Genomic DNA, 26,697 nt, shown 5'->3' with positions numbered 1-26,697 from the left:
CTTTGATACTCCTGCATGTCTATTCATTTTCCAAGTCAAAGCCATATGGTCACTCTCTCCAACTGGTGGGAGAGATGCCAACTCAGTTATTATCAACTCTTCTGATGCTATAACCAAATCCAAAACTCTTGAACCTCTTGTTCCCTCTGTTACATGTTGCCTAAGACATCTGTCCCTCAAGAATTCTAGAAATTCCATTCCCCTATTGCTACATGCATCTTCCTCTCTCCAATTTATACTGCTGTAGTTAAAATCTCCCATAACAATCATTCTTCTTGCACTTACCAAACTTAGCTGTCTAAACATCTCCTGGTCCCCATCCTCTGTGCTCCTGGGTCTGTAGCAACACCCCACTAAATATCCTGTCTTGCCTACCTCTACCTCACACCATACGCTCTCAAAATCATTTGTCTCACTTCCTTCCAAAGCCTCCACTCTTAGAGGACATAGGTCATCACTTATCATAAGCAGTACCCCACCACCACGCTTTCCCCTCCTATCCTGACGAAAAATGCTATACCCAGCGACTTCTATTCCTGTTGTTATATCCCCTTCTGTCAACCACGTCTCAGTGATCGCAATAATTTTTGGCCAGGCTGATGCTATCTGCGCCACCAATTCCTCTCCCTTATTCCGGATACTCCTGGCATTAGTATAAAGCACATAAATGCCATTGTTTCTATACCCAGCATTATCCCTTCTAGACTCCACTGGGCTCAGTGTTACCTGACATCGTCTCCCTTCTCCCAAGTATCCATTCCCACAAGAGGCCACCCCTGCTATCATCCTCCCTGGGACACACTGACTCGTTCAGAACAGCAATCTCTCCAGATGCCTACGTCCTTCCTCATTCAAATGTAAATTGTCTCTTGCATACAATTCCTCTCTTTCCTCAAACACACTCCAAGCATCCACATATACCAGTCCTCTCTTGTCACACATTCTCGCTATTATGCCAATCAATATCACCGTCCTTCTGCTCAGCTTCTGCTATTATGCCACTCCTTAAAACCCATTTACCATCCTATCAAGCAATGAATTCCATCCAATCGGTTGCTCACCACACAAAAAAAGCCACTTCTCACCCTTATCCAGTGATGGTACTTTTCATTCTCCCTCTTTTCTTCTCCTGAGTCTATTTTACTATCCCTCCTTCCAGACTGCTCATCACTGGGATACAATTCTTGTTGCAATGTTTGAGATGCAACATCCTGTGGATATCCGGAAAGGCTCCTGGTAGTCTTACACTACTTTGGCAAGACAAGCAATCCTGGGTGACCAGGCCAGGATTAATCAGTTAGTGAGCTTGTCAGAAAGGATCAAGGGTGTTGCAATAATCTCAGCCTGTGATCCACAGTTGGATCCAAAGATTGCTGTGGTGCTGGCATAGTGTCTAGAGTAGCTCTGGCATTGATTTTTGTTGAGTAGGCATCCATGAGTGGCTCTGTGATGGTTGGGAAGCCCTGGTGTTGAACCAAAAACTCTTTGAGCATAAATTTTGCATCCTCAAACATTTCAGGAGCCCTAACAAAGTCCCAGCCAAGTACTGATACCCAAGATACGGAATTTGGTAACAGAAGTAAGAGACAAAGGATATATGATAGTAGTATAAATGTACCACCAGTATTTCTGATCATCCACACCAAAGGTGAAAAGCAAATAGGGAAAATTCTTTATTCAAAAGGGTTTCAAGGACTGGTAGTATCTCCCAAAACTGTTAAAAAATTAAGTTCTGACGATATCCTTGTGGAAACATCATGTTGGCAACATTCTGCGAAACTATTGGGAGCAATATGAATGGGTGGAATACCAATCACTCGATTCTTGTAGAGGAGTGATATCAGAATGGGATCTTTGTGATGTTCCTGATAAGCTGATATGCTCAGAGGTTAAAGATCAGGAAGTGAAAGGTGTGAGACATTCTGATATGTAGGGATAGTCTCCTAGTTCTAACCAGGAACATCATCCTTACTTCACATCTGTAAAAGCAGGATATCTCAACTGTACTGTTACAGCATACATCCCTAATCCACAAGGATGCTTTAAATGTCAGAAATATGGGCAAAAAGTGCCTCATGGTTCTACCACCTGTGCCTGATGTGGTAGTAAACAGCACGATAACAAATCTTGCTGTGCTAAAAAAAAGCTAAATGTGTAAACTGTCAGGAAGATCATCCAGCTTACTCTCATGCATGTCAGAAGTAGAAAGGTGAAAAAGAAATGCAAAAATTTAAAACAGAACAAAATATATCATGATGCAAAAAGGAAGTTAACCACCACACCTATTTTAAGACCTTATGTTGAAATGGTTGATGAAAATGTTGACTCCATTGTAAATTTGAGATGCTGTTGACTCTTAGTCAACAGCATCTCAGCATCAGCAACACATGTCTATTCCACCATCTCATAATTTCACCATACCTGAACTTTATGGTCATAAATGCTTCTCTGTTGAGTTCATCAAATCCAGAGATAACTCCAAAAATGGTTCTCATCGAATGGTTCCATTCGATGAGAACCTGCTTGTCTAAAAAATTATGGCAAGAATATCACTTAAGGATAAACCACCAGATACCCCCACAGAAAAAATGGATATTTTGGTATCCATTGAAAGTAAATTAAACTTGCCAACTCGCCATGACACATCAGATGTATTGAATATTTTACCAGAGGAAGAGATGAACTGGTCTTCCATATTTCCCAAAAACATTTGATAAAGCTGACAAAGGTAAGCTCTCAACCTCATAAAAACCAGAAAAATCTATAAAGCCAAAACAAGAGGAAAATTTTTACAATGGAACTGTTGTGGATTTTGCCAGAATACTGATGATATCAAGATTCTGCTGCAGAAACACAGACCTTTCTGTTTCTGTCTACAGGAAAGATACTTAAGACCAAATGAGGACCTTACCTTAAGGAATTTCACTGTTGTATGCAAGGACAGCACTGTAGAAGGTTCTGCTCATGGAGGAGTAGTAGATATCCTAGTGGGCAGTTTTTCATCATGTCCATTTTAATACTGCTTTGGGATCAGTAGTGATTTGTCTGTCCATAAGATTTCTTATAACAGTATGTTCAATTCATTTATCACTGACTGCTGAGTTAAATGAAATCGAACTTGATAATCTTATCTTGCAACTGACTGAAACCATACTTCTTATGGATGACTTTAATGGTCACAATACTCTGTGGGAGTAGTGCATACACAAATAGATGAGGTCGTATCCTACTTTCTTCTATATGCCTACCCACTCGTATTCTGCAATTGATTTTAAAATCTGCTCCCCCTTCCATTCTTCCACTGCTCATGTGGGATGTCAAAGAGAACATATGGAAGTGATAATTTTCCTGTTCTTTGCACAATGTCTTCACAGGAACCATGTTCTCCTATATGGATGGCATATGGAAATAAAACAATGCTGACCTGGAACACTTTTTCCCATCTTTCAAAATTTACTGCTGACAGTGTCATCAAACACCTATCAATGAAGCAGTAAAGCATGTAATAGACTGCATCATCCAGGAAGCAACAGACTCCATTCCAAGCACATCATCTTGATTTCCACTCTATCCAAAGCTTTAGCAGAATCTGGAATGCCAGGCAGCCAATAAAAGATCAACACAGAGCATCTAGCATATTTTGAAGATACCCCACCACATCAAATTTTATAACTTTTAAGTGTGCTTGGGCCAAAGCATGTTATGTGAGACATCAGTCAAAATCAACCTTGGATCCAATTTACCTCATCAGTTATTACGCTTATTACCCCAAGACCCCATTGAGCCAAAGACTCATCTAGGAGGTCCTTTTTACCTCAAATTTTCTGCAGACACCACTCTCTCTCTCAGGCAAGGCATTCCAATCATTCAAAACTCTGCATGCAAAAAAATCTGCTTCTTACTCCCATGCTCACACCCTCCTTTACAGCTTCCAGGGATGACCTCTGGTTCTCTCCTGATCTCCCACTGTTTTCTGTAGAACCTGTCCAACATTGATCCTATAACAACCCCTTACTAACTTGTAGGTCTCTATCATATCTCCCCTATTCCTCTTATCCATCCTCTATCTCTCCTATTCCTCCTCCTCCTATATTCGACATTCCAGAGGTCAGAAACTACCTTAGTCAGTCACTTCTGGATCCTTTCCAACATTTCTTCATCGTTTTGAAAACCAGGTGACCATATCTGTGAACAGTAGTCCATGTGTGGCCTAATCAAAGCCTTATGCAATGGAACAAGAACTTCCCTACTTCTAAAAATCAGTCCCAGAAGTCTTTGTGTTGTCCTCACAATTTTGGCAATGTGTCCCTTAAATTTCAGATCCTTATCCACTATCACTCCAAGATCTCTTATTTCCTCCATCTCCAACAATATAATCCCACCATGCATAAATTCTGCATCCCATCTTTGTTTCCCAAATTTTAAAACCTTACATTTTGTAACATTGAGCTCGAATTCCCATTCCCATGTCCATTCACTCAATTTATTCAAGTCTTCTCATAAGGCCACAACATCTTCTCTACTCTTCATGGTTCGTCCCAACTTTGCATCATCTGCAAACAACTGAATATCTCCATCCAAATCTTTGCCAATATCATCAGCATTCAAGTTAAACAGTAACGGCCCTGAAATACGCCACTAGTGACTTTCCTCTTCTGGGATATTGCTCCTCCATACACAACTTGCTGATTCCTATCAGATAGCCAGTCTCCAATCCAATGCACTAATCTAATATCCAACCCCATCCACTCTAGTTTGATTATCAGCTTGTCATGTCATGATAATCGATCAAAAGCCTTTGCAAAACTAAGTATATTACTATGTATCCCTCTCCTTTGTCCAAGGAAGCTGTCACCTTATTGTAATAAGCAAGTAGATTACTAAAACATGACCTCCCTTCAGCAAATCCATGCTGTCCATCAAAGATAATACCATTGCTGTCGATCCAATTCTGGATCCTAGTTCTCACCAGCTTCAACAATTTAACCACAGCACCTGACACACAGATAAGCTTAATTAATCAAACGACCAGCGCAAAAATTATATGAGATAAAATTCAGAAAATGACAGGTGGATATAGAAAACATTGTTTGTCTACCTTACACCATAATGGATGTGTTTTTACTGATTCCAGAGTTATTGCAGAAACTTTTGGATAAAATTTTTCCAGAATCTCAGATAGCTTCATATCATTCTGAATTTTTAATATCAAAAGAGCCACAAGAGAAACAAAGGCTGAATTTTGCTACTAATGGGTAACCATACAATCAGCCATTTGTTAATGAGGAACTAAAAAGAGTTCATTTACTGTCTCACCCTAGTGTAGTAGGGCCTGACGATATCTATTATGAAATGATAAAACATCTACCATCATCTTCTATAGATCATCTCTTCTTAATATATAACAGAATGCTTGCAGAGGAAGAGTTTCCAGATTATTGGCATAAGTCAGTTGTCAGTGCAATCTAAAATCCAGGAAAGGATCCAACATAAGCAAATAATTATCAACCTACTGTGCTCTGACCAGCTGTCTTTGTAAGATATTAAAGAAAACGGTTAATGCCAGACTTCTCTGGTATTTAGAAAGCAACAATGTTATCTTCCAATACACGATGCAGCTATTATAGATATCATTCAACTGTAGACCATTTGGTTCATTTAGATACTTGTATAAAAGGTGCATTCCTGAAGCAAGAACATCTTGTTTCAGTTCTCTTTGACATGGAAAAAGCTTATGACACATCCTGGAGATATGGTTTATTAAAACACATCTATAACCTAGGTCTCAGATGATACCTACTATATTTATTTAAATTCTTTCTCTCCAGGAGAATTTTCCAAGTTGGAGTGGGAAGTATGCTATCTCAGATATACCATCAAGAACAGGGTGTTCCCCAAGGCTATGTCTTAAGTGTGACACTTTTTTTTACTATCAAAGTTAACTCAATCACTAAACAGCTTTCTCCCACTGTAAATAATGCTCAAGATGCCGACAACTTTGCAATTTACTGTCACTCTTGCAAAATGAGGGTAACTGAATTACAACTTCAGCAAGCAATTGAAGTTCTATAATGAGTTCAGGTTTTCAGCAGAAAAAAAGTATTGGTAGACACTTCTATCAAAAATGTGCCCTTCACCTACATCCTGGATTAAGAATGGGAATATTAGTTTAGTAGCAACAGAATCTAAGTTCTTGGGACTCATCTTTGACAGAAAACTTACATTCCTTGCACACGTTCGTCAACTAAGAGAAAAGTGCAAGAGGGCATTGAATCTTCTTTGCACTCTATCATCTACTGAATGGGATGCAGATTGATATTCATTGTTGTCTTTATCATCCACTTATACATTCAAAGCTGGATTATGGATCTCAAGTCTATAGTTCTTCAAGGCAGAATAACCTGCAATGGTTGGATCCAATCCAACATCAGGATACATGGAACTTAATGTTTCTGGTGTCTTCCAAACATCACCCACTCAAGTCGTTATGTTGAAGCAAATAAATAGGCTCTATCACTCAGTTGAAAACAGCTGTCTAAAATATGTCCTAAGATAGTCTCTTTTTCTCTGCATTCAGAAACTCAATATCACACACATCAGACTTTCATATGTCTTTTTGGTATGTGTGTTAAAGAGACTCTGCAAACTGTTGGCATGAATGTTGACAATACTGCCTACACCAAACATAACAGCATATCTGTGATAGGTTTGCAATTCATTCTGCAATTTCTCACTTTGTCAACTACACAAGTCTCATACCCCATCTGTCTACCTGCAACTGTTTAATGCACACAGAGCAACCTACTCTGATTTCTTGCCCATCTATCTACACTGCTGTGTTGCCTGATATTACTATCCCCAACCAGATCCTACCTGATAGTAATAATTATACAACAGAGTTGCATGAATTCAGCTTGCACTTTTACATATAAAAGAAAATTGCTATCAATAGTGTGTAATTTATACACTCATTAAGCTCTTTACAGGCTACTCCACTACTATTTATAATCCACATTCAGTGCTGCAAGGTGTTACACCTGCTTTACACAATGAAAATCCTTAATTTTGATGTTCGGTTGTGCTCGATTCCCAACCACATTGAAATTAAGAGAAATTAGACTGCAGATACAGCTGACTGATCAGCTGATACTTTTTCGATGTACTGTTTAACAGTACCATATACAGCCTAACAGACACTTTATAAGATCAAAGCCAATTGTCCAATGACAGTCACCATGACAGGAATAATTGACAAACAAATTACATGATATTAAGCCTGAAATTAAGCATTGGCACTGTAGTCAACACAGAGAAGAGAAGTTGTTCTTGCTGGACAGTACTACATGAAAAATTACTACATCATTACTAACGTCCTATTTACAATTTTCTTCCAAATCAGTCTGTTACCTGCCAAGACTCCAATATTGTCAAATTTTATATTTCTATTTTCTAAGGCACTTTTTACTGTATCAATCCACCTATATCTTGGTCTTCCTCTGAGTCTTTTTCCTGCCAACCTGGCAAAGAACACTTATTTTGCTAATCTTTCATCTCCCATTCTGCTTAAGTGACCATACTACCAGAGATTAGCTCTGCTAACGCATTCCTGAATGCTGACAATGTCAAGTTCTTTCCAAATATCCTCGTTTTTAGTATGATATTGCCACTGATACCATCTGTTCATGCTCCTAATCTTTCTCAAGACTCTCATATCTGCGGTCTAGTCTTTGGTCAAATGTTTTACTTCTTACCCAGCTCTCAGATTCATAAGTTAAAACTGGTTTGAACACTGTCTTGTATACAGCTAATTTAGTGATCGACTAATTTCTCTCTTATTTAATATGAATTTATTCAGTTGACTTCCTAACATACCAGTTTTGTTGATTCTATTGTCTATTTCCATATTTAATTTACCATCTTCACTAAAAATCGTGCCTAAGTAACTGAAATGTTTCACTTGTTCTATAGGTTCTCAATTCACAGTATAGCTGATATTTTCAATGTTTCTGCTTATTTTCATTGTCTTTGTCTTTTTAATGCTGACCTTCATACCATATCTATTACAACAGTTATTCACTTTAGTCAGGGAATCTTGCAGACTTCTAGTAGATTTATTTAGAAGTATAACATCGTCCGCATAAAGCAAAGAGCTGAAGTAAAACTCGGACTCGTGGAGAGTGGTAAAGCTGGTGAAAGTGCTGATCATTATGCAGAATGAATGCTCGCTGAGATTAGCTGCTAAACCTTTATTGACATGAAACACGTAGCAGCTCGTTACAAACGGATAAAAAAAAAAAAAAAAGACATGCATTCACAACTAAACGTCGTCATACATACAGAGCATGCACACACTGCACTCTTCTTACTCAAAACCAAAACCAAAAATGTTTTTCTTCTCTCCTTCTCACCGACGCTCCCTCCGCGAAAACAAATGACGTCAGTCGTGCCCCCTCGCCGCCAGTACACAGTTTGAAGAGAACTTGCAAGCCTTCGTTACAAAAGTCCTTACAGCTGAGATTAACATCTCCAATTTTGATATCAGGTTTAATACCATTTTCCTTCATAATGTGATCCACATAGATAATGAATAACATAGTGGATAAAGTACAATCTTATCTGACACAAATTTAACATTAAACCACCTTCCTGTACTTCCTTCAATTCTAACTGCTAACTTAAAACTCAAATAAGGACTAAGTATTGCTTGATATAATGCCCCATTGACACCAATTGGGCATTATATCAAGAATATACGGATAGTTACTGGTGCGTTTCACACATCAGCCACTCAAAGTCTTTATGTTGAAGCAAATGAATCAGCAATATCACTTCGACGGAAACAATTCTCTTAATATGCCTTAAAGATAAAGTCTCTCCGAGATCATCCTACAAGAACTAGTCTCTTTTCTCTGCACTGGGAGGCTCAATATCACACACAATTCAATTGCTATGTCCTTTTGGTATGCATGTTAAAGAGACTGCAAGTATGGTATGAATGTTGACAACACCAAACATAACAGCATCCCTCCATGGAAGGTTTGCACTCCATTCTGCAACCTCCCACTATGTCAGCTATATTAGTCTCATACTCCATTATCTGTCTACCTGCAATTGTTTAATGCACACAGAGCAGACTAATGCGATTCCTTGCCCATCTCTATACTGATAGTTCAAGAACTAAAACCTATGTTGGCTGTGCTGCTGTATTTCCTGACATTATCTCCAACCAGATCCCACCTGATTGCAGCAATTATACAGCAGAGTTGCATGCCATTCAGCTTACACTTGTACATATAAAAGAAAATCATTACCAAAAGTGTATAATTTATACAGACTCATTGAGCTGTTTACAGGCTATCTCCTCTCATATGTATAATCCACATCTAGTGCTGTATGAGGTTGTACAAAATGAAAATCCTTAATTTCGATGTTCAGTTGTGCTGGATTCTCAGCCACATTGGAATTAAGGGAAACGAGGCTGCAGATGCAAAATCAGCTCATACTTTCTCCATGTACTGTTTTTGTCTGTATGTGGTGCTGTCAAACAGTACATGGAGAAAGTATGAGCTGATTTTGCATCTGCAACCTCATTTCCCTTAATACAGACAGTTTATAAGATCAAAGCTAATTGCTCAATGGTAGTCATCACAGCAGGAAGCATTGACAAACAAATTATATGAAATTAAGCACTGGCATTCCAGTCAATGTATAATGAGAAGAAAAGAAGTTGTTCTTGTTAGGTTCTGCATAGGTCACAGTCATCTTACATTCTTATTTATTGAGGGGTAATGACCCTCACATGTGTGAAAAATGCAATACATGTCTCACTATTTGTCATATTCTGGTGGAGTGCTAGCACTTAACACAAGAGAGGAATGAAATTTTTGCCTATCTAGCCAAGCCATGTACACTCAGGCAGATTGCATGATATTTTTAACTTTTTACAAAGAATTTGTAAAAACACATTTCACTGTAATTTTGTTTATGTGCAGATACTACATTGCTTAACTTTATTTTTTGACTAATTATGTATTGCCATAGCCTTTGACCTTGTATGTTTGTGTAACCACGTTGTAATTTTGTTTATTAACTTAATTTTTATGCATGCGTATTGTATAATAATTCCTTTTCGACTATTTATGTACTGCTGTAATAACATTTGTTGTAATTTCATCTATTTATAGATACTGCATTCCTTGGCTTGGTTTTGTACATGCATTTTGTTTATTATTATTACGTGATACCTCCAGGGAGTCCAAAGACTCATCGAGGGAGAGCACCTACTCTACAACTCTGTCTCCACCACTCAATCCACCCACTACAACGAACCATAACTAACATCATCATCTACACTAATGCCATCTATTGCCCACTACAACTAATATTTTCACAGGCAATCCATGCCCACGGCAGGATTCGAACCCGCAGCCTTTTGGCTGGAGAGCACATATGCTCTCAGGCAACCAGGCAGGCATTATTAACTTGTAGTGTTCACTATTTATGTACTGCTGTAACTTGTGTGTTGCTGTGACCTCTGAAGTAATTTTGTGGAACTTCTTTTTTGTACATGCATATTGTTTACAATTTTCTTTAACTGTTTATGTATAGCTGTAACCTTTACTATCTCGCAGTGACCTTTGTTGTTTTCGTGCCAAATAAACTATAAACCAAACTAAATCAATGGATCCCAAATTTCAAGATCTAATTTCTCCAATATCTTAGCAATTACAGAAGAAATATAAAATCAGGTCTATAGTTTGATGACTGTATTCTAACACTTATGCAATAGCTACCTTACCCTCCTTCCACTCACTGGACACTTTCCCAGTAGCTAAACTTTCAATGAATATCCAGAAGCTGTCAATTCCTTAACATTGTCTTAAAACAGTTTGTGAAAGTCTATCCAGTTCCACTTCTTCATTGTCTTCCAGAGTACTTGTATGTGAAATACTTCTCATGCACTTCTTAATCTTTGACCCTTCTGATCCTTCTAAGAATAAAACATGCTTTTCCAAGATGAAATGCACTAATAAGTGATCATTAAAGAGCTCCACTTACATCTATATTAACCACTTGATCCATTTTTTCCATCTAACAAGGTCATTTGTTCATAATCCTACTGGACAAATAACAGAAAAATTCCTTAGGATTTTCCTTGGACTGTAATGGTAATCCCATCTTGTATCCCATTTTTGTCTTCCTTTCTACTAGTCACCTTCCTGGGAAAATGTCCAGTGAGTAGAAGGAGGGTAAGGTAGCTATTGCATAAGTGTTAGAATGCAGTCATCAAACTATAGACCTGATTTTATATTTCTTCTGTCTTCATGTCTTGAGGCTTAAGTGCTGTGAAGAATTCATGTTGGAGGTTTAATGGAATATTATCAGCACTGAGAAAATATTAAAACTAATTTTAATGCTTCCAATATTTCATCTCAGTCACAGAGACATCTTCGGGGATTACAAATAACATTTTGTAACAACACACACAAATACAATACAATGATAAGTAAAACAAGTGAGTGAAACTGAAGTCCTATCTAGGTGGTGCGCCCTCTATGGGTGTTTGCAGGTGGCCTAGGATGTAAAGAGGGATCTCTGATAATTAATTTTTCCCAAATTTTGCAATTTTGGGAAGTTTTATGCAACTGTATTTGTTTAAATTAGGTTGATTGCTGAGTGTAGATGCATATTCAGAAAACAGTCTTTCTTTTTTGAATTTACCATGGTAGAGCATGATGGTTGTTTTCCAGGAGATCCTGTGGGTTGTATTCAAAACATGGTCTGCAAGGCCAGATTGACCATAATCGTGATTGCAGATGTATGACTTGTGTTCTTCTAACCAGATGGTTGCTGATCCACCTGTCTGCCCAAAGTAAGCTAGCTTACAGGAACAAGGTACTCTGTATACTCCAGGCACTGAGAGAGAGAAAAGGGAGCTGATCTTTGGTGGAACAGATAAGGGTAGTCTTCTGAAGAGATAGTTGGGGAATGGGGAAGGAATTGATTATTTTTTTAATTCTGTAATCACTGTAGCCAATGGAAAGGAAGGTGTTGTGTATGTGTACAACCTCCATATAGCGTTTAAGCCCCCACCATAAACGTACTACGACGTACTTTGGACAGACTGGCAGATCAGCAACTATCCGGTTAGAACACAAGTCATACATCTGCAATCACGATTATGGTCAATCTGGCCTTGCAGACCATGTTTTGGATAAAACCCAAAGGATCTCCTGGAAAAATATCATCATGCTCCACCATAGTAAATTCAAAAAAGAAAGACTGTTTTTTGAATCTGCATCTGCACTCAGGAATCAACCTAATTTAAACAAATACGATTGCATAAAACTTCCCAAAATTTGGGAAACATTAATTATCAGAGGTTCCTCTTTACATCCTAGGCCACCTGCAAATGCCCATAGAGGGTGCACCACCTAGATAGGACTTTAGTTTCACTCACTTGTTTTACTTATCATTGTACTGTGTTTGTGTGTGTTGTTACAAAAGTTATTTGTAATCCTTGAAGATGTCTCTGTGTTGTAGGTTTAATGGAATATTATTCCATTAAACCTACAACATGAATAGCTTAAGTCTTATATTCCTCATGCAACTGTTTTCCATTTCTCTTTATACTTTTTCCATAACAGTTTTCTTGTTTATCAGCAGTTATTGTTTGCTTTCATCAGTCACTTTACATCAAACAGTATTATATTTTTTTCTCACCTGAGAAATGCAATTTTCCATTACTGATGGTAAATATTTCTTCACTAACCACCATGCATTCCTGTCAGTTTGCTTGCAGAGAATTGTCATCCAACTGACAACCATATTTCATTGATTCCTATAAACTCTGATGCAATCGATGCCATTAATTTACTTCCATTATTCCTGATACTTTAAGTATTTATATAAACATTAATGGATTTTTGCCATTTCTATAAATATTATTATTCCATTTGGCCCTGCAATGTACCATACATTCTCCCATTTGACAAGTGATGTATCTCCCAGAAGAGGCCATCCCAGCTGCAATCCACCCTTGCAACTGAATTTTCTTTTCCCTCTCACTTATGCAAAAAAAAAACAACAATCTTCCCAGATGCTTTAAAACATGTAGACTGCATTTGAAACATGACCCTTCCATGTTTCAAATGCAGTCTAACGCTTGCATAAGCTCTCTTCCAGTCTCAAATGAATTACAAACATCCACATTTTTAAGAATCTTTTTTGACACATTCTTGTGGTCTTGTCATTCATTACTGCTACTTTCCTCCTCCTCATTTCTGCATAATCATATCCCAGCAATATTTTACTTATACTTTGGATTTCGAAAATCAGCTGATACTTTCAATATTCCTACTAAATGCATATCTTTTAGTGCGATTATTGCTAATTTTAATGCTCAATTCATTTAGAGCAGTCAGTTATTATTAAATAAATCATAACTGTCAGATTTTAGGGAAAGACAAAGTACACTAGAATATTAATTAAAAACATTAATTAATACTATCTATATTTCAGTAACGTTACATTACCATCTTCAGGCAACATAAAAATAATGATAATATGCATGAAGGAACTAACACTAAACAAATATGTCTGAAGAAAACAACTGAAGTCGGTGCTAGAGTCCTAAAGGTGCCATCTAGTTGGCTAAATTGAGTTGTCTTTGCTTAGGCTGATCTTCTTAGAATGCAAGCTTAGAATCCCACATTTGGGGCAGTCTCATGCATCCAAATTTATTGAGGTTTGGGAGTTTAGAGTTGAGGCTGATTCCAGGAATAATCTCTCTTATATTTATACTTGCTGTGGTGTAGCAAAGTGGCTTTCTTCCAGTGTATTTTTCTGAGGGGTGTCCAAAGCATGGTCAGCAAGTCCTGATGGCTGTATTGGTGAAACCGGATATAGTCCTTATGTTCAGATATCCTGATATTAGCTGTCCTGCCTGTTTGACCGTAGTAGGACAGTTTGCAACTACAAGGGACCTAGCAGTTGCAAACTCCAGGTAGATCTATGGGAAGTGGCTGGTCTTTGGTGGAGCGAATAAAAGATGCCAATTTTTTATAAGGTTTGTAACAAGCTGTCAGGTCATATTTTTTTAAGATTTTTTTTTAGCTTTTCAGAAGTAAAGTACCCTGGATATAAGGAAAGGTGATAGATTTAGAGTAATCTCTGTTATGGAGGAGGAGGTGTGTGTGTGTGTGTGGTTAATTGTTTTTAATATTTTTGGGGAATTGTAGCAAATGGCTACAAAAGGTGTTAAGAATATGGTTAAGTTCAGTAGTTATCTGAACTGATTAATTTTGTCATGTTATATAGGTTTTTATAATCCCATATTGTTGGGGGGGGGGGGGGGGATTGGTAGTAAATGTATCTACCTGAATGTGTGTAGGTTCTCTAAAAACAGAGAAAGCCAGGAATTCATCAGGCTGGCATGTAATCAGAGTGTCTAGGAAAGGAAGATTGTTATTGTTTTCCTTTTCCAAGGTAAATTGGATCCTGCTTGTTGATTGTTTAAGTGCGTTAAGAAGTTGTGGAGTGTATCCAAGCCATGCGACTCAGTGGTGCAGTCAGAGGGGGTCCTCCCCAAAGAAAAAAGAAAAAAACACTAGAAAATTTTCCAAAAATTTTTTCCTAATTAATAAAATTCATTTTTTTTATTTATGTTGTGTCATGTCTTCGATTTCTATACTACTTATGAATTAGCGATCATTGCAGATGCTCAGTCATAGATCGCATGCGATGCGTAGTGTGTATTCTCAAATCGTCTACTCAACTCGGGGGGGCCTACCCCACAAGATCAAACCCTGAGTGCACTACCGATGAGGCTATTTAGTGAACATATCATCTACATATAGCCAAACAGTAGGTTTAAGTGGAGCTGAGTTTAAGGCTTTTTCTTCAAAGGCCTCCATAAAGAAGTTGGCCAGGGGTGGAGAACCCATGGCTGCCCTCTCTATCTGTTTGTAGAATCTTTGAGTGGGACATTGGTGAATAAGGAGACATCAAAACTGACCATTATGTCATTGTGCTGGAGTGAGAGGTTTTCTATACTTGCTTTAAAGTGGACTGAATTTTTTATTTGTGAAGGCACGTTGCCAGTATATTGTGTGAGCACTTTGGCTAAATGTCTGGCTAATTTGCATGTGGGGAAATCAATGCCATCCACAATGGGACGTAATGGAAGATTCTTTTTATGGATTTTTGGTAGTCCGTATATTCAGGGGGGGGGATGACATCTAGAGTTAAAAGGTATTATAGTTTAAGTCGTTTAAGTCGAAGTTTAAGTCGAAGGATCTCTAATCGCTCACCGATTAGAGATCCTTCGACACTTCTGCGCATCTCAGAAAAAGGAGAATCCATTCCGATAATAGGGAAACCATTCCATATTGTGGGATGAGTTGTTTATTATTACCGGTCAGAAAATTAACTTCTCTTTTATGATTATTGCAGTTAACTATGTTGCTTGTATAACAGTTGGAAAATTTTACCTATAAAGCACGTGATTTCGCGTGTTGGCGACCAATTCGGACGTCCTTCATTTCTTTCTCTCCTTCAGCATGAATCGACTATTCTTGGAAAGATGCGAAGCAGGGACCTACAAACGGTCGGCGAACTATAGTTTGTTAGTAACTTCCGCAGGTCAAGAAATAACCTTCTTAATCCAGAGGTTTAGAAGGTTACTTCTTAATGGAGGTTGCAGCTGACCTGACAGATACAAACAAATTGTTTAATATAAATATTCTTACACATATCCAGTGTATAGCTTGGAGGTCAGTGTATAGCTTGACTAGCTGCACATGCATATATTATGAGTGATATTCCACATTGTTTATGTGGTCAGTTTTGGTTTAACACATTATGTAAAGGTGTGTGATATTTCATAGTAAATTGTATCTGAGAGATACCTCCGATGTCAGTATAGTACTGGTTTAGTTGTTTTTTTTTTCTTTGTTAAATAATTTCTAGATTGTAGCTGAAAATAAATAAACCATCATGTTTTGCAGTGTTTTTTTTAAAGTTTTATCGCATGTTAGCGAATACTAGTAATGAATGTATCTCTCAGATATACGCGACCTACACTGCAATTTTTTCTATCGTGACCTTGCAGGGTTAAGGAGCCTATGGAGTGTTCTGATTTGGGAGCTTGCAGGATCATATTCTATAGGGAGGGAGATAAACCGATCTAACAGTAAAGAGGTAAGCCCTGTGTAGTCAGTTTCGTTTAGAACTACAGTGGCATTTCCCTTATCCACTTTAGTAATTATTATTTTACTGTCGTTTTCTATTTCCTGCAGAGCTTTGAAATCTTCTTTAGATAGGTTGCTTTTTGGTGGTTCAGACTGGGTAAGAACATCGGCTACATCCAGTCTAATATTGTTGGCAATACCACGTTCTCCCTGTAACATTATTTCTTCAGAAGGGATTTTTTTTTTTGTGCTACAGCAAAGTCGTGGCCTAGCATGAATGTGCTGACTGCTTCAGATTAAGGGATGACAGGTTCATTACTGTGTTAAGCAGTAGTTTTCTTCTTTAGATAGGTTGCTTTTTGGTGGTTCAGACTGGGTAAGAACATCGGCTACATCCGGTCTGATATTGTTGGCAATATGGTTGGGAATGTTGGGGATACCACGTTCTCCCTGTAACATTATTTCTTCAGAAGGGATTTTTTTTTTTTTGTGCTACAGTGAAGTCGTGGCCTAGCATGAATGTGCTGACTGCTTCAGATTAAGGGATGACAGGTTCATTACTGTGTTGAGCAGTAGTTTTAACTCTAGACCCCCCTCCCCTGAATATATGGACTATCAACATATGGATCTTTGTGTGCCACACTTCACCTATGTGTGGCACCTTCACCTATGTGTGAAGTACATCCAGGTGAAATACATTCACCAGCAATCACCCCTGCCCCAACAATATGGGATTATAAAAACCCTATTATTATTATTACCCCAAGACCTCATGGAGTCAAAGACTCATCTGGGAGGTCCTTTTATCATACACACATCTCATCACACGTCTTAAACACGCTCAAACTCCTTGCAGACACCACACTCTCAGGCAAGGCATTCCAATCATTCACAACTCTGCACGAAAAAACCTGCCTCTCACTCCTCTACTCACACCCTCTTTATGCAGTTTCCAGGGCTTCTCTCCTGATCTCCCACTATTCTCTGTAGAAATTCTCCACCATTGATCTTACAACAACCCCTTAACAACTTGTAGGTCTCTATCATATCTCCCCTCTTCCTCCTGTCCACCAGACTCTGCAAATTACATTTTCTCAATCTTTCCTCATACTCAACATTCCAGAGGTCAGAAACTACCTTAGTCAGTCACCTTTGGACCCTTTCCAACATCTCTTCATCCTACTGAAAACCCGGTGACCAAATCTGGGCACAATAGTCCATGTGTAGCCTAATCAAAGCCTTATACAACAGAACAAGAATCTCCTTACTTCTACATGTCAGTGTCCTCCGCATCATTCCCAGAAGCCTTTGTGTTGTCTTCACAATTTTGGTGATGTGTCCCCTAAATTTTAGATCCTTATCAACTATCACCCCCAGATCTCTTATTTCCTCTACCTCCAACAATATATTCTCACCAAGCATAAATTCTGCATCCCATCTTTGTTTTCCAAATTTTAAAACCTTACATTTTGCAACATTGAACTCACATCCCCATTTCCGTGCCCAATCACTCAATTTATTCAAGTCCTATACAACAGGACAAAATCAGTTCAGATAACTAACTACTGAACTTAACCATATTCTTAACACCTTTGTAGCCAATGGCTACAACCCCCAAAAAATATTAAAACCAATTAACCCCTCCCTCCATAACAGATTAAATCTATCATCTTACTAAATCACTTAAGGAATTGACAACGTAGATAAGAATATAAATTAAATTACACTTTAATAAATATTTCAAATATTTCGACAACGCCATGTTGCCATCTTCAAAAGGAACTTACAAAAAAGGCACGTGCATGTAGGCACTACAACACAGTAACTGAGAATGAAGTGATGAAGCTATTGTTCGCCTAAAAGTCCTGATGGTGCCCCCTAGTGGGCTAAGTAGGTGTTCTTGGCCGTTGGGCTGAAGGTCTGCTGATGTAAGCCTCCCAAATTTGGGGCAGTCTCATACAACCAAGTTTGTTGCGGTTTGGAGAGTTTCTTAGGGCTGAGGCCGATTCCATGAATACTCTTTCGAATTTGTAATTGCTACGGTGTATTAAACCAACGTATAAGCCTGTCTACGAGAATTAAATCTATCACCATTCCTTATATCCAGGATACTTCTGAAAAGCTAACAAAAATCCTAAAAAAATGATCTGACAACTTACAAACCATATAAAAAATTGGAATCTCTTATCCATTCCACCAAAGACTAGCCACTTCCCCTAGACCTACCTGGAGTATACCAGGTCCCTTGTAGTTGCAAACTGTTCTACTACGGCCAAACAGGCAGGAAAGCTAATATCAGGATATCTGAACATAAGGATTATATCTGGTTCAACCACTCAGGACTTGCTGACCATGCTTTGGACACCCGCCAGAAAATACACTGGAAGAAAGCCACTTTACTACACAGCAGCAAGTATATTATTATTATTATTCGTGACACCTCCAAGGAGTCCAAAGACTCATCGCGGGAGGACACCTACTATACAACGGTCTCCACCACTACACTGAACCTCTATTACCAATCATCTCTATCAACGCCATCTACCGCCCACCACCACAACTAGTATTTTTTGTCTGTAAATTGCATGTGTTCTGAAGGGCCGATTTGTCTCTATGCAGGATGAAAAACACGAGTTTCTGGGAGAAAAAACCCTGCTACCTCCGTACAAGATCGGCTTGCTCACCTTCGATTGAAAAAGTCCATACAAAGATTCCTCCCATCATGACGAGAATCAAACTTAGGCCTATTCCAATCGAAGGTTGCAATGATGCTCTGTCATAAACAAAACCATGAGAGATTTTACATGAGAGATTATACATGAGATTATATATATATATACATGAGAGATTATTCCTGGAATCAGCCTCAGCTCTAAAAAACCGCCCCAACCTCAACAAATTTGGATGCATGAAACTGCCCCAAATATGAGAAGCTCATTCTAAGAACATCAGCACAACAGCCAAGACAACCCAATTTAGCCTGCTAGGGGGAACTTTCAGGACTCAAGGACTGACTTCAGTTGTTTTCTTCAGCCATATTTGTTTGGTGTTAGTGCCTGCATGCACTTATCATTATTTTTATGTTCCCTGAAGATGGTAATGTAACATTTCCAAAATATAGAAAGTATTAATTCTTCTTCTTATTATTGTGCTATCTTCTATCGAAGGTCAGCGACCATCTTGGCGAACAAACTGCGATCTTGTGTTAATCTGAGCAGTTGTGCACTGCTCTTTCCTGTCCACGTCTTGATGTTGTCAAACCATGATATTCTTTTTCTTCCTCTAGTTCCTTTGCCATCAATTCTTCCTACCAAAATAGTTTGTAGAAGTTGGTATTTGCTGTTTCTCATGATGTGTCCAAGATATGTTTTTCGTTTCTTGATTATTTGTAAAAGATGTTTAGCTTTGCCAATGGATTTTAAGACATCTTCATTGGTAATTTTTTCTGTCCATGATATCTTTAGCATTCTTCTGTATAGCCACATCTCAAAGGCTTCGATTTTCTTGATGGTTGTCGCCTTCAATGTCCATGTTTCAACTCCATAGAGCAGAATAGACCACACGTAGCATTTCAGCATTCGGCATCTGACTTCCATGTTTAGGTCTTTATTGCAGAATAGTGTTCTCATTTTCATGAAGGACTGCCGTGCAACTTCAATCCTTGTCTTTATATCTATTTCTGGATCCCACCGTTCGTTATGCCAGCAACCAAGATATTTATATCTTGACACTTGATCAATATTTTTCCCATTGAGTGTCAGTTTCATTGATGAGACTGGATGTTTGCTGATGATCATGTATTTTGTCTTGTTGATGTTTATATTTATTCCCATTCTTTGGCTTTCTATGTATACTCTGTCAACGAGTTTTTGGAGATCCATAATGTTATCTGCAATTAGCACGGTGTCATCTGATTATCGTAGGTTGTTAACAATTTTTCCATTTATTGTGATTCCCTCTGGACATTCTTCCAATGCTTTTTTAAAGATTACCTCTGCATATATGTTGAACAGGAGTGGTGAGAGCACACATCCTTGTCTCACTCCTCTTTTGATGTTAATACAACTGGTGGTAATGTTGTCTAATTGAACGGTAGCTGACTGATTCCAATACAGATTTGTTATTAGTCTTATGTCTTGTTCGTCTAGCCTTATTTGTTGAAGGATTTCTATTAAGTTGGTGTGTCTGACTTTGTCGAATGCTTTTTCAAAATCTATGAAACACATAAAGACAGATTTCTGTTTTTCTATGCATTTTTGTATCAATATTTGGGTACAGAAAAGGGCCTCTCTAGTACCAAAACCATTCCGAAAGCCGAATTGTGTTTCACTTAGAGTTTCTTCACTTTTTCTATAAATGCGATTCTGAATTACTTTCAAAAATATTTTTAATGTTTGGCTCATTAGACTAATAAGTCTGAAGTCACCACAGGAATTCGCTTTGGGTTTCTTTGGGATAGTGATAAATGTAGATTTGAGCCAATCTGATGGAAATTCATCACTTTCATATATTTTATTAAATAGTTTTTCAAGAAGTTTGATGTTATCTGGTTCGATTAATTTTAAAAATTCTGTTTGCACACCATCTGGTCCACTGGCTTTTCCTGTTTTACTTGTTTGTATAGCATTCTCTATTTCGCATTTCATGATTGCTGGTCCTTGAATGTTATCTTTTATATTTATAGGCTTCTGTCTAGTATCATTGAAAAGTTCTGTTACATATTTTATCCAAATCTGTGCTTTATTCTCTTCTTCTAGAACTATTTTTCCATTTTCGTCTCTTAGAGACACTATTTGCTTTTTCCTCAGTTTTCCGGAAATTTCGTTGATTTTCTTATACAGATTGAAATTATCATGTTGTTTCTGAAGCAGTTCAATTTCAGTACATAAATTTTTCATCCAATTTTCCTTGGCTTCTTTTATTTTTTTCTTGATGATGTTATGTGTTTCTGTATACCTGGCTAGGTCTTTGTTTTTATACATTCTTCTTGTATCAATAAGAGAAAGAATCTCATCTGTCATCCATTCCTGTTGTTTTATATTATTCACATAACCTACTTCTTCAATACTTGTTGTTACGATGGCATTCTTTAAGCTATTCCAAAGAGATTCCACACTTTTATTTTCTTCTATGTTAATCTGTTGTAATCGTAGGTTAAGCTGTGACTTGGCGTTTTTATTTATGTTCAGGTCTTTCAGTTTTTCTACATCAATTTTCTTTTTCTTCTTTTGTGATTTTTTAGCTGATTTTAATCTAAGACGTATTTCTGCAACTATGGGATTGTGGTCTGATGAGATATCTGCTCCAGGATAAGTCTTTGCACTCTTTATACTACTGTGGAATCTTTTATTTATCAGTATATAATCAATTTGATTTCTGACAATATTATGTTGGTTATCTTGAGGTGATTTCCAAGTGTACAGTCTTCTGGGTGGAAGTTTAAACCAGGTATTTGCTATTGTTAGATCTTCTTCCTGACAGAATTGGACTAGGCGATCTCCTCTGTCATTTCTGGTGCCTAAGCCATGTTCGCCAACAATTTCTCCATCACCCCCTCTTCCCACTTTTGCATTGAAGTCACCCATCAATATGTTTATATCATGTTTCTTTGTTAGGTTTTTAATCTCTTTTAGGTGTTCATAAAACTCTTCAACATCTTCTTCACTTTTGTCAGCTGTGGGTGCATAAGCTTGGATGATATTTATGTTAACGGGGTTTCCCTTAAGTTGTAACAGCATTATCCTTTCAGAAAATGGAATCCAATTTATTACTGATTTATTGATTTCTTCATCTACTATTACAGCTACACCATGTCGATGTTTATTCTCATCATTCCCAGAGTAATACATTGTCATATTATCTTGTTGACACTTTACAGATCCTGGCCATCTTGTCTCGCAAATTCCCAAAATCCGGATGCCCAGCCTCTTCATTTCTCTTGTGGCATTTCTTAATTTGCCAGCTTCATACAGAGTTCTGACATTCCAAGTTGCTATTTTAAAAGTGGACACCATTTTGAGCCCGGAGATAATTCAAGTTTTTAATTAATATTCTAGTATACATTGTCTTTCCCTAAAATGTGACAGTTATGAATTACCAACATAAGATTATCTACAAGTATTAAAGTGGAGATAGCATGTGCCTCTCTCTTACACCAAACTATATTCCTGTATGTTCTTGAAATATAACTGCTGACTTACAACTTAAATATAAGCTATGAATTGCTTGAAAATCTGATTGTACTTTTGAAGAGCTTTTCACCTCACACCTTGTCATATGATTTCCACATGTACAAAACTTAAATACAGAGCCTTGTATTTAAAAAAATAGCTGAGAAATCAACGAAGTTATTAACGTGATTTCTCAACTAATTTTCTTAAAGCAAAAATCTAATCCTAGTAACTGCTATTTGGCCTGAACTTGCTCTTTTCCAAGTTTCTCATCCACAAATTTTCCATAGCCACATCTCAACAATGCTCCCACAAATCTTACCTGGAACTCAGCAGAGAAATTCCTAAATTATTATTGTATTCCATTCTGTTTGCCTATTTACAGACTGGGTACTATCAGAGCTCTACTCCTTCAACCATAATTTGACTTTCTAACCATGCTTTTCAAATTCTGCACAGCAGCTATTGTAAAACTTTTATATCCCCCCCATACTGGAGCATTTCTGGTTGAATATCATCCACTCCAGCCACTTTCCACATTTTTGATGGGTTTTCAAAACTGGATTACTGAGAAATAACATACAAATTTGAGGAATAGAAAACTAGTAGTAATGCAACCTTTATACCCCTTGAGGGGACATATCAAAAATTTGATGATGGCTTTTTCCATTTCATGTACTAGGTTGTACTTCTGAATGCATTCCTCTAACATTTTCTATTTAACCTTTTTCAATGGCTTACAGAACATTGCTACCTTCATGATATTATCTTGTATATTAAATATAACTGAAAAATTAAGTAGCTAGGAATATAACTGAAGTATTATTAAATATTTAATTCTCAATCACAATTTTCTGATGACAACCCTTGCTCATCTCTATGATGAAGGACACAGGGAGTGATAAACATAAAATGGAATTAAATGTAATCAAGTATTGCATAATATATTACATTTAGGCAAGGAAAACAAAAATGACAAATGTATGACTAACTCTCAAGTTGATGAATACAGAAATTTAAGGAAAACAATTGTTATAATTCAAGTTTTACAGTGACAACTAAAAGTTGCTGCCCGTGTATGTGTGGATTTTGAAGCACAGCACAAAAAAATCATACAAGCTTCTGTGCAAAGCACTTAGTACTTATATGTTAGGATACATTAAAGTACAGAACTGATGTTTTCAAACTTCAAGAAAGACAGCTAAAAAGACTGAGATGATCCGTAAGTAGTACTAATATCTCAAAAGAATAAACTATGAACACAGATTTTTATTGAAACAAAATTACTTCTGCTTGGTGTAGTAATTAGAAGAGAGAACCAATTAAAGCCTTGTATTCATTCATTGCAAGAATAAATATAAACCTGCCATTTATTAACATGATTTCTCAACTAATTGTACAAGTGAAGTGTACTATTTTCATAAGAGTGCACTGGTTTCATATTATTATTATCCAGGCCTCTATGGAGTCAAAAGAGTCATCGTGGGAGGTCGTTTTTAGGAAACACAAAAGTTTATCATACCACTCCTTGAACTCATTGACCGTCCCTGCTCCAACCACTCCCTCAGGCAATGCATTCCAAGGTTCAACCACCCTCCACGCAAAGAAACCACTCCTCATCCTCTTGCACACAGCCGCCTTTCGTAACTTTCTATATCTGCTCTTAAAAATTTATTATAATAAGGATATATCCTGCTACAGAATTTCTAAGAAAACTTTTGCCTTGGGTGATGAGAGTGTGCAATTTTCTAGATCTTATTAGCCAGGGCATACTAAGGTATAGGTCAAAACAATCATCCCAGTGCACAGCACAGTTGAAATTCTGTATCATTTTAAAGTTTTATCATTAATTATTTTTTTTTTTTAATTTATTTATTTTTTTGTTAAATACTGTACTAGTGAATTTTGCACTTTGCATCATAGTGGATACTTAGGGCAAGTCATTCTTAGAATAGAGGCACATCGTTCTTAGAAATTACATGAAATTACAGAAATGTAATTTTGTGTGCAAAAATCAAGTATGCTAACCAACTTGTTTTGCTTACATTTAGCATGGACAAATATAACAATTTAATTCTGATCTATTATGAAACAAAAAACAGGATGACAATTTAAATCCACAGAACATTCAAAGCCCTGGATAAAATATATTTTCCAAGTAATATAAATAGTTAAATGATCAAACCTACTTCCAAAAATAAAATAAATTAAAAATACCAAGAAATTATATTCTTGTTTAATCTTTATTCAAGTGTAAGCAAACAAAGTTTGCATGTGAAGTTTCTCCTGGACTAGGCTACTTGTATAAAGCTCATGACTTTATAGTAATTGCCTTAATATCCTATAATGAAAAGGACACATCCTTTCAGGTGTATTTTGAAGAATTTAGTGAGGGTATATTCACTGAACATACAAGGGCACAGTCTAGACTAGTCTGTTGGTAGTGTTCTAGTCGTTATATTCCTATTTCATATACTAGAGCATCAAAACATTTGAATAGAACAGTGCTAGATACCCCTCTCTAACATTTATTTATGACGATTAGGGTCAAGTGAAAAGGCTTTTTCGACTCCCTGTATTGGCAGACTGGTTAACATTGATACTACCGAAAAAAACATGTGCAACATAACTGGGGTTCGGATTCCCCTTTAGGACTGCGGGGCACCCGTAATTTGCGGCGACTTCTCTCCTTTCGTCAGTTTATTTCGTTAGGCCGTGATATTCCATTACAATAACAAAGCATAACGAAGTTAAGTCGTCTGGAAGATAGAGAGAAAAAAACTATTTACGTGTTTGTTTGTTTGTTTTTAAGTAATCATAAAAAGCAAGCAATGGCAAAAACGTAGGAAAAAAGTTAAATGACATCACAACCGCCGGTAATGATATCTAGACGATCTGACACTTCGCAATGTAGGTTAAAAAAATTGTTCAAGAAAAGGAACAGTGTAAAATTAAAAATACTGCGAATCGCTGTTTGTAATTGTTTTGCAAGGAGCCCGACTGTTAACGGGGAAAAAAAAATAGATGGAGACTTAAAACTTCAAATTAATATTCTTAACTTACTGTCTCTAAAGAAACAACAGTCTCGCCTGGTGGAGCCATACTCAAACATGTGATTTACTGCACTCTCGAAACAGATTGTTCCATTTCAGAATGAAATATATTCGCATCAAACGTTAGAACATATTCCCTTGGTTTGAAACGCTGCTCAGAGCCTGGATACAACGCCATGTGAGATTTCGAAACTCTCTGGCAATATCAGTAATTCTGCAGCCTTTTTCACGCATTTCATTAATTCTTCTTCGCGTGAAATCATCTAGATGATGTCTTTGAGACATTACAAGACATCCAAGTTTGGCACTTTATTCCTTCACAAAAAGAGCTTCCTTCAAACACAATTCGCTAACACAGCTTTTTGCCTTTTATTATTTAACTGAGTGTCCCCTTTTTACGCAATTCAATAATTTGAATGTATGTCCGTTTTCTATTCGAAATCGTCAGTTATACAAATTGCAGCAAGCAATTTGTATAACTTTTCTAAAAAACGGCCTCGCCTACTCCCTATACGGAGTAGGCGAGGTGTTAGCTGGGTTTTTTATTTATTTATTCATAATCATAATATAGTGTTACACTGATTAGATGCAGCATGCTATGCTACCACTTTCGTCGCTTCATTTAAAGTGGCAGTATAGAAAATATTTCAGCGGACAACAGAGACTGGACAGCAGCATGCTGGAGCTAATTGTTAAATTTTCAAGAACTTTACGAGCCATTGTTAAACTGACCAAAGCTATAAACTACAGAGTGACACGTACTTCCATCCACAATGGTTAGAGGCATTGGGCAATAGCTTGTAATGGTGACAGGACGCACTTTTTGTGCCCTTAGTATGGCTCCAGTGTAGTGATAATACTTTTACAGGAATATGATATTTCTGCTTAAGGAAATGATACTATTATTATTATTACATGACACCTCCAGGAAGTCCAAAGACTCATCGAGGGAGGACCCCGCTTTCGAGGGAGGGCATATACTTTCTATGTTTTCTTTCTTTGATATAATGATATTTTATACTTTCTCATTTGTGCCACATATACTAAATACTACATGAAAATTTACTCAGTAAATACATAATAAATTTAATGCAAAATTTTGTTAAACCATGCCTTTGCAAAGTCCAGCATTATCATAGTGTAGACATCGTTTTTATCATTTTTTAAAGTTCAAATGTCACTTTATTGTAGAAAGTGAATAAATTACTAAGGCAGAACCTACCATTCACAAAATCATGCTGACTCCACATAGAATATCATAGAATATTCCTCCGCTCATTACAG

The 26,697-nt window shown here is 37.2% G+C and overlaps 1 protein-coding gene across 3 annotated transcripts in view; it reads right to left on the bottom strand.

Annotated features, from left to right (window-relative positions):
- Window positions 1–25,543, bottom strand: part of LOC150098282 (uncharacterized) — a 709,319-nt gene extending 683,776 nt beyond the window's left edge. For all 3 annotated transcript variants that reach the window (XM_090406261.1, XM_090406264.1, XM_090406263.1), the window contains exon 1: window positions 25,424–25,543. In XM_090406261.1, coding sequence (XP_090262387.1) covers window positions 25,424–25,462 — 39 coding nt within the window. In that variant the 5' untranslated portion in view covers window positions 25,463–25,543. The remainder of the gene's footprint in view (window positions 1–25,423) is intronic.
- Between the last annotated feature and the right edge of the window lie 1,154 nt (window positions 25,544–26,697).

Source organism: Typopeltis vanoorti, chromosome 16, assembly GCF_054136105.1.
Source record: "Typopeltis vanoorti isolate ZY-2024b chromosome 16, IOZ_Tvanoo_1.0, whole genome shotgun sequence".
Lineage (NCBI taxonomy): Eukaryota > Metazoa > Arthropoda > Arachnida > Uropygi > Thelyphonidae > Typopeltis > Typopeltis vanoorti.
Note: the sequence above shows the minus strand (reverse complement) of the source record. Positions and strands in the feature narration are given on the sequence as shown.